This window comes from Penicillium soppii (genome assembly GCF_028829465.1).
Source record: "Penicillium soppii strain IBT 18220 chromosome Unknown utg000001l, whole genome shotgun sequence".
Lineage (NCBI taxonomy): Eukaryota > Fungi > Ascomycota > Eurotiomycetes > Eurotiales > Aspergillaceae > Penicillium > Penicillium soppii.
Window position 1 is genome coordinate 882,814 of NW_026643231.1, and position 14,259 is coordinate 897,072.

The following is a 14,259-nucleotide window of genomic DNA, read 5'->3' on the forward strand; positions in this document are numbered from 1 at the left end:
GATCTTTTGACAAGTTGCTTCGCTTTCTCTCATATCAAAATACACAATGTCTGCTGTTCCCCCTCCCTCTGCCGATCAGGACTACAAGTCTACTCTTCTCCCTCTCCTCATCTCCAACAATGTCCTCTCATTCGGCTCCTACGTCCTGAAGTCCGGCCGCGATTCGCCCTACTTCTTTACTTCCTCCCTCTTGCACACTGCACCTTTGCTGCGCGCTGCCTCCGCCGCCTACGCCAGTGTTCTCTCCGCTGAGCCATTCGTCACCATCAACGCTGACGGCACCGCTCAGCCCAACTTTGACATCATCTTCGGACCCGCATACAAGGGCATTCCCATCTGCGCCTCCGTCACCAACGAGCTCGCTGTGCGGGACTCTCTCTCCGGAAAGGGAACTTGGGATAACGTCAGCTACTCATTCAACCGCAAGGAGGCCAAGGCTCATGGCGAGGGTGGAAACATTGTCGGCGCCCCTCTGAAGGGCAAGCGTGTTGTGATCGTGGACGATGTCATTACTGCCGGTACTGCGCTCCGTGAGGCAGTCGGCATCATCGAGAAGGAGGGCGGTATCGTTGCCGGTGTCGTTGTCCTGCTGGATCGGGAGGAGCGTGTCAGCGACACTGAGTCCAAGAGTGCCATCGGCGTCGCTCAGCGTGATCTCGGCGGCAAGATCCCCATCCGCGCTGTCATTGGTCTGCACGATCTGATTGAGAAGCTTGGTGATAAGATTGGTGCTGCTGAGATCCAGCGTCTCAAGGACTACCGTGAGCGCTACGGTGCGCAGTAGATATAAGCTTGTGGAAACCGTCGATGAAGGTACGATCTATGAACAAAAACAAGATAAAAAGGGTGGATACCAGGATAATTAGGAGTTGTTCTGAACATATATGATATCAAGCATTGCCCAGAATCAGTCTGGGGAATGGTCACATTCCTGTGTGCAATATTTGACTTGTCCCTGCCTTTTTGCAATATTGTAGCAACAAGTATATGTAGGGCACACGTAACTAAACGGCAGTAACTCCCAACACTCCCTATCATATGATCTCTCTATCCTCAAACCGACAGAGTTACATAGGCGGTTTCTGGCCTTACCAGCGACAGGCGATTGCCCGAAGAATTGGTGATACTAGCCCTCAATTCGCGCCAGTTTCCTCATTTGCTACAATCGGGGAATATGGAGCTCTTGGTCTAACTGATAATTAGCTTCATCAGATATGTATCTGAAAATAACATATTGATAGCCCAAAGCCATACATTTTCAATCAACAAATCCAGCTCAGGTCTCGAAGCCTTCATACACTCCTGAATGCACTTGTTGCACGCGGATGCCAGGACCATTGTGTGCGAAACCATGTTTCACATGAGCTCAAGTAAAAGAATAGTGGTAGACTTGGCCATCATCGAGAGCCAATGGTCATACTCACCCCATGTAGGCAATTAAGATAGTGCGCGGCAAGCGGCAAGCTACACAACATATGTTATCGGTGTGCGATGTTAGAGTATTACGGAGGGCAACCAGTGGGCAGTACAGGCACCGATTGCAGGAAAATTGAGAGCATTTGATAGTATTTAGAGACATGTAGAGGTCGGACGCTGCGCTCAGACATTTGTACCTGTGAATCTAACAAAATTCAATCACTTGATGAGTACAAGGTGGGACATCTTTAGGTAGTCGTTCTAATTTTGTCAGTGAACACAAGAGACCAGACGTTGGATTAAGGAGATAAGGTCTAGTATGATATTAAGATCGAGCATTAGCCACATGTGCAGTAGGGCTATCTTAATACATTTTCAGACTATGGGCTAGATTAGATTCGAATTCTCTTAATAATCTCATCTTTATCTATCTGAAATGGCCCCCTAGATCCTAGTTGAGACATCTAATCAGTATTCTCTGCAATATATGGAAGATTCCGGGGGTCTCCTAGTGGCAGGTTGAGTTTCACAGGGCATTTAAGCACGGAACCGGGGATTAGGATCTAGACTATTCAACTGTTCTAAACCCATTGGGTGATCAGCATGAGTATCACTCAAACTTCGTGCTTAGCTTCAACGGTGGAGGTACAGCGAATGAATAGACATAACTTAATCTCCGCCAGCCTCATGTTTTGACGTTCACGAGTAATTATTGCTGAAACTCAAATAAGCAAATAATTGGATACTGACACAAGAGGTGAGAGTACCCAATGGGCAATCTAGATGGCCGATGCATTTAAAAGAAACGGGAATAGATGTTCAAACTATGGCAATTATTGGCACGTCAACTTTTGTGAATACAAATTAAGTACCGGGAAAAGGATCATAAGAATTTGCCTTTTGAATAAGCATTTCTCCCGATGACAATCAATACCTGCAATTATCAATGTTTTTTTCGGCACTAGATATTGTGGCATCGCGGTATGGTACTCGGAAGCAGAAATCCATGGCCTGGTTCTTCTTCATCTCTTGTCAAAATGCCGCATGTCTTATCAAGTTATAGTATTATGTGTGAGAACTATAGACTTGAATTCTGAGTGCTGAAAATATAATTATTGTTTCGTAGTTTTGACTATTGACTTGGTGCTACCTTTTTGTAATCACGCTGCAAATGTTCCTATATGCACCTAACCTAGCATCATATGTCATCATCCAATCAAACATTTCCCGAAGTTCATGTTGTCTCGAAAAATCTATTATCAGTTTATGGACTACTGAAATTATGATCTTATAGAATGATAGCCAGGAAGACATCTTGTCAGTGGGAGAAATGAACCAGAAAACAAAACAATGGTTGTTAAAATTGCCGTTCTCCAAGAGCTAAGCTAGTTCAAGACCTGGGATAGTTCAATACACGGTCGACTAACCTGGGAGAATGTCATTAACTGCACTGTCTTGATGGGCTCGACAGTGCATTTGGAGCAAACAGTTTACCTAGGTATTTAGCCATGATTACCAATCTCAATGTTTCAGATCTTTGAAAACTAAAGGTCATTGGCAATGACTCGAGATTTTATTACGGCGACTCAGCTGCCTCGTCCCAGATACAAAAGTACACTAGGATGATATGCATGTTGATCCGGATACTGGAGAGTACAGGAAAGCTCGGATCGGGTATACGTATGTACTCCGTACTTTCATGGATACCTACCCTAATGCAGGCGAGATAACAACTTCGGGGAAGTACTTCAAGATACATATCCCAATTAAATCGATCAGACATGTTATCTCTTTGTATGTTTTGAGTTGGATAGATTGTTATCTTCCTCGAACAGGATGATTTAAAGTTATGCCGGGTCAGACAACATGTCCGTTGCAATAATTGCATCTAGCTTACCAAGATGATCCTTGAGAAAATTTTGGAAGCCGAATCGATAAGTGCCAAGCACCAGTGAGATACTTAATTTACATAGATGGTATAATCCAAGTCAGCTACATTCTATGAGTGAAGAGAGGGATTGACCCTGGGGCCGATATAAGATTAGTGATACATATTCCGCGATTGCCTACGATCGTGCTGGACATTACCCATGACCTAGTCTCACAGAATATTGTGATACCTGCAATGCATGGATTGCTCGATTAGCCTTGTCGAGCCATGATCATCCCACAACGGCCGCTTCTCATGCAGAGAGCTCTGAATATTGCTGGGGAGCGCAAAGGATAGCGAAGCCTCGTAAGACACAGACCTCCACCGATTGAGTCTCAGGTCGTCTGAAAATAGCACAAAGTGGTGCCTTGAATGTCAATCAAAGCGCAAAAAAGTCCATGTGTACTCTGACTCCTTTGCCTCCTATCAGCTGCCACTGCGGCTTTCACCGTTCATTCCGAGGCCCTGGGAAAAGTTTCGAAGTGCCTCATTTTCAGTCTCAGGGACCGGAGGGAACATCATGAGACTTTGCTAGTGCACGATTCCAAGTAGATTAGGGCGAGGATTATACTCTTTCTCAATTTCAACGAGAGATCCAACCGCATTTGGGAGTGCTCTGTGGTTCCTCAAATGATTCTTGTCTTCCTTTATTTTTATTAGCATTTCTGGTTCTTTTTCCCTTTTCTCCCTTTTCTACCTAGGAGAGCTCCATTAGACTGGAGGGGCATTGGTCAAACTCTACTTCGTTCAATATGCTTGAAGTCCCTCGTTGATACTAGTGATTTCCTCTTATCGTTTCTCTTACATTCTACCAGAATCCTCTGCCACTTTTCAAAAGTTTCAAAAGGCAAGCAAGCCATTGGTCATTTCTTTCCTGTTAGTAGACTTTCGAGGTTCATGTTTTCCCTTACTCGGACAACAGATTCGTCTTGACTATCGGTCGATACATTGTCATATTCCTCTCACTCTAGTCGAAGAAACGTCATATCAACTAACAGGAAATGGTGAAACATAGTCGCTGTTTGCTTCTCTTGGGCTCTTAATTGGCCAACCGCTATCTCCCCCTTTTCTCATCTCTTTCCTCGACGTATGTTACAGTCTTGAGTTGTAACAGCTCCTTGTATTGATTGTCAACATGCATTGGAAATACACAATCGGCGTGGTTGCTTCATTGGTGATAACGGGAATCAGTTGGCCCTACGATGAGGCCCTCACTGATTATAATATTAATGAAAATCAATCGGCAAATACTCCGTTGGAGTATTGGGGAGAATGGCCCGACCACATCTATTTTCCATCACCCGAAAATTGGCGGTTTCCTGTATATACGCTTTTCCTTGATCGATTTGTGAACGGCGATCCAACAAACGACAACATCAACGGCACACTCTTTGAGCATGACATTGATTCCAATCAAATGCGGCATGGGGGCGATGTAGCCGGTCTTCTTGATACATTGGACTATCTACAAGGGATGGGCATCAAGGTTGGATTCATGCATAATTGACCCGTGAATGCATATCCGATTTAGGCTAATTCAAGCTCCAGGGAATCTACCTTGCAGGCCTAGTATTGATGAACCAGCCATGGGGGTCTGATGGGTACTCTGCGCTCGACACCACTTTGCTAGATCAGCATTTTGGGACCATCGAAACATGGAGAAATGCTATTACAGAGATTCATAGTCGCGGGATGTATGTCATATTTGACAACACGATTTCAACGTAAGTTTCCAGAGCCGAATAATCTCTAATATAGTGTCATAAGGATCTAATTATACGTTAGCATGGGAGATCTCATTGGTTTCGAGGGCTATATGAATACAACAACACCATTTTCTGTCAAGGAACACAAGGCTTCATGGAAATCTGACCGCCACTATGTCGACTTTGGGTATGGCAACAGTTACAATGAAACATGTGAATATCCGCGCTTCTGGAATGAGACAGGATACCCCGTGGATGACTACGTTACCAACGAGCTAGGCGGTTGCTATGACAGTGATTTTGATCAATACGGTGATATTGAGGCATTTGGTGTCTATCCTGACTGGCAAAGAGAACTCGCTAAATTTGCCTCCGTGCAAGACCGTTTACGCGAATGGGTACCTAGTGTTAGGGACCGGCTCATTCGTCATTCGTGCATGATTATTAGCTCTCTTGACATTGACGGATTTCGCTATGACAAAGCAACACAAGCGACTGTCGATGCACTGGGAGATATTTCTGGGGCATATAGAGACTGTGCTCGGAGCGTGGGAAAAGAAAACTTCTTTCTCCCTGGTGAAATCACGAGTGGAAACACATTAGGCTCCATCTTCCACGGGAGAGGACGACAACCTGATATGCAGCCTGAGACCTTAGAAGAGGCATTCAGAATCACCAACTCATCTGATTCTGCCTACTTCATTCGAGATCATAATCAACAGGCAACCGATGCTGCCGCCTTCCATTATTCTGTCTACCGCTCTCTTACCAGGTTTCTGGGTATGGATGGCAACTTGGCTGCTGGCTACGACGTCCCAGTCAATTGGACTGAAGCATGGTATCAAATGGTTCTCACCAACGATATGGTAAATGCCAACACCGGCAAGTTTGATCCACGCCATATGTACGGAGCGACAAATCAGGATGTCTTTCGTTGGCCGACTGTCGAATATGGCATCGAAAGACAACTACTGGCGCTCTTCATCACCACATTGCATATGCCGGGAATTCCTTTGTTGCTGTGGGGTGAAGAACAAGCGTTCTATATCTTAGATGCGACAGCGAGCAACTATATCTACGGCCGTCAGGCAATGTCACCTGCCACGGCTTGGAAAAATCACGGATGTTTCCAGTTGAATTCCACGCAATATTTCCAGTGGCCGATCAAATCAGGACGGCTGGGTTGCTATGATGAGACAGTAACTTATGACCACCGTGATCCCTCTCATCCTGTGCGGAACATCATCAAGCACATGTATCAGATGCGACAAGACTTTGGTGCCTTGAATGATGGGTGGTGGATTCAGCTTCTTTCGAATCAAACACGCAACGTATATCTCCCAGGGTCTGATGGAGTTCCTACGGAGACTGGAATGTGGTCCGTTCTGCGCAGCCCTTATCATCCGATGCAAGACTTGGGAGAGATGGGAAATCAAACTGTGTGGTTTGTTTATCAAAATGACAACACAACGGTAGACTACAAGTTTGACTGCTCTGATGAAAACTTCGCTCTCCTCGCTCCGTTCGACACAAACACCACTGTCAAGAATTTATTCTATCCGCACGACGAGCTGACTTTGCAGGAGGGTCCAGTAAAACTCGGCCTGAATGGCTCTGATAACTACAATGGCTGTCTCGAATTCATTACCCTTGCCCCATTTGAGTTCAGAGCCTACATCCCCAAAGAGAAATTTGTCTCACCCCGGCCTATGATAACAAAGTTTTTCCCTGGGCACGATGTTCCAATACTATCATCCGTGGCTCCCGACAAAAGCGAGTCCGTGGAAATTGGCTTCTTCTTCTCCACGGAGATGAACTGCTCTGTAGTCACGGACTCAATATCACTTGAATCAACTACTGAGTCAGGAAAATTTCCCTCGGTGGATATTGAAAGTGTCACTTGCGGAAGTACCATTCCCGAAACTACATATTGGACTGGTCAGATCCCATCTGTTTGGGCGTGGAGAGCAACCCTGACTGGCGTCTATAACGGAGTTCATAAATTGACCATAAACAACGCAACCAGCACCGATGGAAGAGCAACAAACGCCATCGACCATTTCCTAATTCGTGTGGGACAGCAAGATAACCCCATGATCTTCACCTCTGCAAATTATTCGAGGAGCTTGCTTCACGAGGGCGAAAACGGCACACTCTTTATTGCACAACATGCAGCCGGAGCAGACAAATATCGGTATTCGACCAATTGGGGTAGTACATTCTCTGAATGGCTTCCTTACGAAGGTGGCAACCACACCATTGAAGAATTGCCTTGGTCCGGAACAAAGAAACAGAGGTGGGATGGCAAACATGTGCGAGTCGAATACTGGAGTCGCTTTACTGGAAGCAGCGACTATGTTCAAGAGGGTGATAGTTCAGACTGGAATCCCGCTGTTCATCGTCGCTTCCCTCACCTGTTCTTCAATGGACCCTTTAACAAGTATGGGTACGATGCTGGCTTAGATAATATCGTGAAACAAGACAGCGATGGCATCTGGAAGTTTCGCTTCATGGCCGAGTGGCCTGCCCAGGGTCAGCTCAATGTCTGGGGAACCAATCCTGACAATCAACCAGACCAGAGTTATATTTATGGAGATTCCAATGGGGACTCTATTCTGGACCGCCTGCCACCCTCATCGCTCAGTGTGACATCAATCAATATCACGCAACACCCGCCTAGTCCGCATCTGGCTTGGATGATTCAAGTAGACGACTCGAACTTACAGTTCAAGCTTGTCCCCGCGGGATCTCAAAGTTTTCAAATGGCTCTCTTCTTCCTACTCTGGACTGTCCCTATCATCACAGCATCGACCTGTGCCTTTGTTTTCATGAAGACATTCTATCGGATCGAATTCAACCAGGTTGGCGTGAGTGAAAAGAAAGCGCTTATTTCTATGGATTTGGCCAGCAAATTCAAAGTCGGACACGTTGAAAATGGCCAGTCCAGAAACCCCCTTGTACGTCTTGCAGACAAGTCAAAGTTTCTCCAAAGCAGCTCCGCATTTGGCAATCGAACTGCCCATAGACGAAAAGTTCTAATTGCAACCATGGAATATGATATCGACGACTGGGCTATCAAGATCAAGATTGGTGGCCTGGGCGTGATGGCTCAATTAATGAGCAAACAGCTCGGACATCAGGATCTTATATGGGTCATTCCCTGCGTCGGTGGTATACATTACCCGATGGACAGACAAGCCGAGTCTATGTTCGTGATGATTCTGGGAAACTCATACGAAATCAAGGTTCAATATCATCAGCTCAGAAATATCACCTACGTTTTGTTGGATGCTCCAGTCTTTCGTCAACAATCTGCTTCGGAGCCCTATCCGGCCCGCATGGATGATATGGACAGCGCCATTTATTATTCAGCCTGGAATCAGTGTATTGCTCAGACGCTGAAGCGCTTCCCGGTGGATCTGTACCACGTTAATGATTATCATGGCGCAGCTGCTCCCCTCTATATCTTGCCCGAGACTATTCCTATTTGTTTGTCACTTCACAACGCCGAATTTCAAGGACTTTGGCCAATGCGGACGCAGAAAGAGAAGACCGAAGTATGCTCAGTGTTCAATCTTGATTTGGATGTTGCAGCACGCTATGTTCAATTTGGTGAAGTTTTCAATCTTCTTCATGCCGGCGCAAGCTACCTTCGCCTCCATCAACAAGGCTTTGGAGCAGTCGGGGTGTCCAAGAAGTACGGAAAGCGCTCTTATGCCCGCTATCCAATCTTCTGGGGCCTAAAGAAAGTTGGAAATCTACCAAACCCTGATCCATCCGACACTGGCGAATGGAATAGGGCCTTGCCGAAAGAAAGCGAAATCATCATTGATAAGGAGTTTGAGTTTGCAAGAGCAGACCTTAAGCGCCAGGCTCAACAATGGGCCGGCCTTGAGGAAAGACCGGATGCAGATTTACTGGTCTTTGTTGGCCGATGGTCCATGCAGAAAGGGATCGACTTAATCGCCGATGTTTTGCCTGGTGTTTTGGAAGCGAAACCTACTGTTCAACTTATCTGCATCGGTCCTCTGATCGATCTATACGGCAAGTTTGCGGCGTTGAAACTGGATCGAATTATGAAACTTTATCCTGGTCGAGTATGCTCCAAACCCCAGTTCACTATCCTACCACATTTTATCTTTTCGGGTGCCGAGTTCGCGCTCATTCCTTCCCGCGATGAGCCTTTTGGTCTCGTTGCCGTGGAATTCGGACGCAAAGGAGCACTCGGGATTGGAGCTAGAGTAGGTGGCCTTGGGCAGATGCCTGGTTGGTGGTATACTGTAGAGTCAACTACCACTTCCCATTTGTTGAAACAATTCAAGCTGGCTATCGATAGCGCCTTGAGTTCAAAACCCGAAATTAGAGCGATGATGCGCGCCAGATCTGCCAAACAACGGTTCCCAGTGGCCCAGTGGGTCGAAGACCTCGAAATTCTCCAGTCCACTTCGATTCGAGTTCATCAAAAAGAACGAGCCAAATCCCAGAATCCGTCTCCCGCGGTTGGTGCTTATAATGCTATATATGGTATGATGACGCCACAAGCACCATCGACAAGATCGGGGGCGTCGACTCCTCCCTTGCAACCTTCGAGTCGCCCAGGTACTATGGGCTCTCTTCAGCGAAATTCTATCATTTACAGTCGTGACCCAAGCCCTGGTGGCGAAGTGAGACCCAGATCAGGGCTCAGTCGCCAAATGTCTTTTGGTGTTCGCCCGGTTTCTGGAAATATCGAAACTCGTGGCCGACGGGACCTTGCTAAAGTTAGTGTTATTGAGGGCGACGACAACACCGGCAGAGCCTCACCAGAAGCTGAAGAGGATAGTGACGAGGAGCTGATGGCAGCTTGCTATGGAGATGATGACTATTCAATATTACCTGATGGTGCAGATTCGACCCGAGTCCAGACTCCTCAGTCTGGCGTTGCTCTCACAAAAGAAGCCCTCTCTGCCCAACGCGCAAGCCAAGGTGCTGTGATGGCTCGATCCAATAATACACCTTCCAGCTCTGCAGCTCCCAGTATCGTCGGCACTGAAGACACCCTTATTCCACCGTCCCGTCCTTGGACAGAACCAGGAAACCGCCTCAGCAGTGCGTCGGTGTTGTCTGTCGATTCGGTTATCGGCGAGAAAAAAGACTTCAAACTCCAAAAGGTCGACCCATTTTTCACGGACAGCAACGGCGAGTACTACAAAGTGTTTGAGAAGAGACTTGAAGACCTTAATGGAGCGAATTCGGACAACCAACTTTGCATTGAGCAATATCTCGAAAAGAGCGAAAAGAAATGGTTCAACAAATTCCGCGATGCACGTCTTGGTCGGAATCAAGGATCTCCGTCTAGTTCAGTGTATCGTGGCAAAGGTGGTAGTTCCCCATCTGGCTCAATCACCAACGATGACGAAACTTCTCACGGGAGTGGTGGTCACGAAAGAAAAGAGCCACCAACTGATGAGTTTCTGCTCGGGGATGACTACGTACCACCAACAGGCCTGAAGAAATGGATGCAAATTCGCATCGGAGAATGGCCTGTTTATTCCCTTTTCCTCGGACTAGGTCAAATCATCGCTGCTAATTCTTATCAAATAACCCTTCTCACCGGGGAGGTTGGCCAAACGGCTGAGAAGTTATATGGTATTGCGACAGTGTACCTGGTCACTTCTATTTTGTGGTGGTTCTTCTTCCGATACTGCAAGTCGGTGTTGGTTCTTGCTGTGCCATGGTTCCTCTACGGAACGGCATTTTTGGTCATTGGTATGGCACACTTTGAGCCTGATTCATACAGTCGCGGGTGGATCCAGAATGTTGGAAGCGGGATTTATGCTGCTGCTTCGTCAAGTGGTTCTATCTTCTTTGCTCTGAATTTCGGGGATGAAAGCGGAGCGCCAGTCAAGCAATGGGTGTTTCGAGCATGCCTTATCCAAGGCACGCAGCAGGCATATGTTATTGCTCTTTGGTACTGGGGTTCGACTCTAACAAAAGCTAACAATGCTGGAATCACGGATGTGCAAGGCAGCATTACGAATACTTGGAGAATGACGTGCGTATTAGTGCTGGGTCTCTCTTCTGGTACATTGAAAGCTTGCTAACAATGAACACAGCGCAATCTGTACACCTATCGCGCTCTTCTTGTGGGGGGTGGGTCTCATCGTCTATTTCGGCTTGCCGAACTACTATCGTCAGACTCCTGGAAAGGTTCCGTCTTTTTATAAATCAGTTTTCCGGCGAAAGATTGTGCTTTGGAATTGGGTTGTAGTCATTCTCCAAAACTTCTTTTTAAGTGCTCCGTATGGTCGCAACTGGAACTGTGAGTCTCCAATCCCCTCTTGATTACTCGGCTTTTGGCTCACCCTCTCTAGTCCTCTGGATCACGAACCATGCGACTGGCTGGCAAATCTTGTTACTTTGCATTGGATTTTTCGGCTTTGTCTGGATTGCCGTTCTCTTCTTACTAGCCAGACTGTCCAAATCTCACAGTTGGATCCTCCCGGTCCTCGCCTGTGGCTTGGGGGCGCCACGCTGGGCCCAAATATGGTGGGGAACATCTGGCTCCGGCCTCTTCCTCCCTTGGGCTGGAAGCTACACCTCTGGAGCTCTAGTCTCTCGCTCCCTATGGCTCTGGCTTGGAGTATTGGATGCATTGCAGGGTCTCGGGTTCGGTATGATTCTCTTGCAGACCCTGACACGAATGCATATCTGCTTCACACTCATGGCGTCCCAAGTGCTAGGATCCCTGGCGACAATTTGTGCGAGGTCTTTTGCACCAAATAACATTGGTCCCGGGCCAATCTCCCCGGATATTACCGCAGGAGCGGGTGCCTTGAGCAACGCTTGGTTTTGGGTTGCTCTTATTTCGCAGCTCGCGATATGGTATGTTATAATCCATCACTCATCTGCTATCTAGCTAATATCTTCCAAATCAGTGGCGGATTCCTGTTGTTCTTCAGAAGGGAGCAGTTATCTAAACCTTAAGATATGTTGATGGTTTTTGATGAAGGGTTGTTGATGGAATCAAGTGGTCGCGGACAACTTAGCCGTTCCTTGTGAAGTTATGTTCCTGCGCATAGTGTCGTTATATACTCTTTTCGTTTATTGTTGCACATTATTTGGTCAAAACACAAACACCCCCTTACTACGTAGTATCTAATATAATGGCAATTCAACCAATTTGTGTCCTAAGTTGAATTTTCAGGTTAAAATTTCTCGAGCATCAAGCAGACATTAATTCTAGAACTTCAAACCCCTTGGCACTACTGGGCTAGAATAGACGACAGATATATCACTTGCGAGTGTACATACGTTTTTACAGAGAAAGGAAGGGAACGAGGATGATTTGACTGTGACCAAAATGGTGATATGATCAAGGAGACAAGAGAAGCGAAGCGTTGTAAAACACAGTCATGACAACATAATTTGATTTCAATAGTGTAGATGATGTGATATCAAACCTAGCATCAATGCTACAGATGGGTCACTTTCTTTCATATTGAAGTCGAAGAAATTATTGGTCAATTCTGCGTCACGTGCCGTGGCAGATATTCGGAGCTTCGACCCCAACTGCGCGTTCTTCAATCCCAGCCCCGACGACTTTCTGCTCGCAAATTCAACCAGGGCCACTGCCCTCTTCGACACAATGGCGACCGATGCCGCGCTGCAAGATCCGCTCCTTTCACTCCGACGTGCGATTGCGTCAGGCAACCTCCCAACGCCCACAACTTCGTCCGAGCTCTCCGATCAACATGCCACAGAAGAACTGGCCAAAGCAACACATCTCTACTTCTCCCAGCCTACCCCTCAAACAATTTCTTTATCAACTATCACAAGGTTCATCTCAGAGGCGACACAATCCCCCGTCGATCTGCGCAGTATCCTATTCGCTTGGCAGAATAAAGATGTCGCCATTCCCGAGTACATCGCTTCGGCGGAGAAGTTTAACGAAGACTTGAAGCAGCAGACACAAGAAGGAGCCAAAGAAGAGAGCGTCCAGATTCTTGTCTTCGTCGAGCGCCTCGACCTAATCACCTGGTTGGAAGGCGCTTCCGATGAAAGTGAGCACATCAAGCCCCTCGAAGGTGCTGCTGCTGCCGCCGAGGCCGCCGCCGCTGCTGCGGGCACCGCACAGGCCGAAAATGCGGCAGGTATTGCTGCGGGTACTACTGGTGGTGTTTTGTCCGTCCCTAGTGGCGCCGCAGGGGCAGCACAACATGGAGCTCAAGCGGGCCGCCCACAGAAGCACATCGATCCTCAGCTACAAGAGATTTACAATGGAGAGCGCAAGACCGGTGACCGAAACACAGTATTGCGCGGAATCAAACCGACGGTGAGTTCTACTGGACAGCATGAAATTCGTTCGACGAGCTAATAGACAATTCTACGCGATAGGACTTTTCGCACGTCCGCAAGAGCGCTGAGCTATTCCTCGACCGAAACCGCAATCGCCCCGGTCAGCCAAGTGCCAAAACAAACAGCAAGAGTTCTGTCCCCGCGCCCTCGGCCGGACTGTCGATGCCATCAGCGCGTAAATCCAGCTCCTCTCACTCCCGCCCCGACCCCATCATCCTGATCTCGCCCTCCGCCTCCTCACTCATCCGCATGTCAAATGTGAAAACCTTCCTCGAGCAGGGCATCTTTGTACCACCAGATCACCCCACTCTCTCCAGCACAACAGACGCCAACATCGTCAAGCTCGAGCGCCCCCTCCGCATCAACAGCGACCCGTCCAACCCGAGCTCCAGCGCCATCGGCTCTCGCACTGGCGGTAAGCCTACCCGCCCAACGAAATTCATCATCGTCGACGGCACAGCCAACTTCAAGCCTGAGTATTGGAACCGCCTCGTAGCTGTGTTCACTACTGGCCAAACCTGGCAGTTTAAGTCATACAAGTGGTCTTCGCCTCCAGAGCTCTTCAAGCACGCTACCGGTGTATATGTCGGCTGGCGCGGCGAAGAGGTCCCCAGTCAGGTAAAAGGCTGGGGTCGTGGTGTGCATAACTTCGCGGTTGAGCGCTGGGATGAGAAGAATGGTGTGCAGGGTGGTGGGCGCTGGCGGGATCGTGAGGTCGTTGAGGGTATTTGGTCGGCTATTGAGGAGGGCATGAGGCTTCGTGGTTGGGGTTCCAAGTAGACTTCGCGTCTCTGGTACCTTCTCTGGCTTTTCTGTCATCCTGTGCTCTAATACCCTCCATCTTCCAAGTCGAATATGATGACCAACGGC

At 47.7% G+C, this 14,259-nt stretch overlaps 5 protein-coding genes across 5 annotated transcripts; all 5 read left to right on the forward strand.

Moving 5' to 3' along the window:
• Window positions 1-46: 46 nt before the first annotated feature.
• On the forward strand, window positions 47-784 carry N7529_000330 (orotate phosphoribosyltransferase; the record flags this gene model as incomplete). The annotated part of the gene is made up of 1 exon (XM_057235861.1): window positions 47-784. One exon carries the CDS (start codon window positions 47-49, stop codon window positions 782-784), a length of 738 nt encoding a protein of 245 aa, XP_057102664.1.
• Window positions 785-4,481: 3,697 nt separating this feature from the next.
• On the forward strand, window positions 4,482-4,853 carry N7529_000331 (CAZyme family GH13; the record flags this gene model as incomplete). The annotated part of the gene is made up of 1 exon (XM_057235862.1): window positions 4,482-4,853. One exon carries the CDS (start codon window positions 4,482-4,484, stop codon window positions 4,851-4,853), a length of 372 nt encoding a protein of 123 aa, XP_057102665.1.
• A 279-nt stretch (window positions 4,854-5,132) lies between these two features.
• Window positions 5,133-11,135, forward strand: N7529_000332 (uncharacterized protein; the record flags this gene model as incomplete). The annotated part of the gene is made up of 1 exon (XM_057235863.1): window positions 5,133-11,135. The coding sequence occupies one exon, from the start codon at window positions 5,133-5,135 to the stop codon at window positions 11,133-11,135; it is 6,003 nt and encodes a 2,000-aa protein (XP_057102666.1).
• A 200-nt stretch (window positions 11,136-11,335) lies between these two features.
• On the forward strand, window positions 11,336-11,950 carry N7529_000333 (uncharacterized protein; the record flags this gene model as incomplete). Its single annotated transcript, XM_057235864.1, has 1 exon — window positions 11,336-11,950. The coding sequence occupies one exon, from the start codon at window positions 11,336-11,338 to the stop codon at window positions 11,948-11,950; it is 615 nt and encodes a 204-aa protein (XP_057102667.1).
• A 729-nt stretch (window positions 11,951-12,679) lies between these two features.
• N7529_000334 (RNA polymerase II accessory factor CDC73 family protein) lies at window positions 12,680-14,169 on the forward strand (the record flags this gene model as incomplete). The annotated part of the gene is made up of 2 exons (XM_057235865.1): window positions 12,680-13,366; window positions 13,429-14,169. 2 exons carry the CDS (start codon window positions 12,680-12,682, stop codon window positions 14,167-14,169), a joined length of 1,428 nt encoding a protein of 475 aa, XP_057102668.1.
• Window positions 14,170-14,259: the final 90 nt, after the last annotated feature.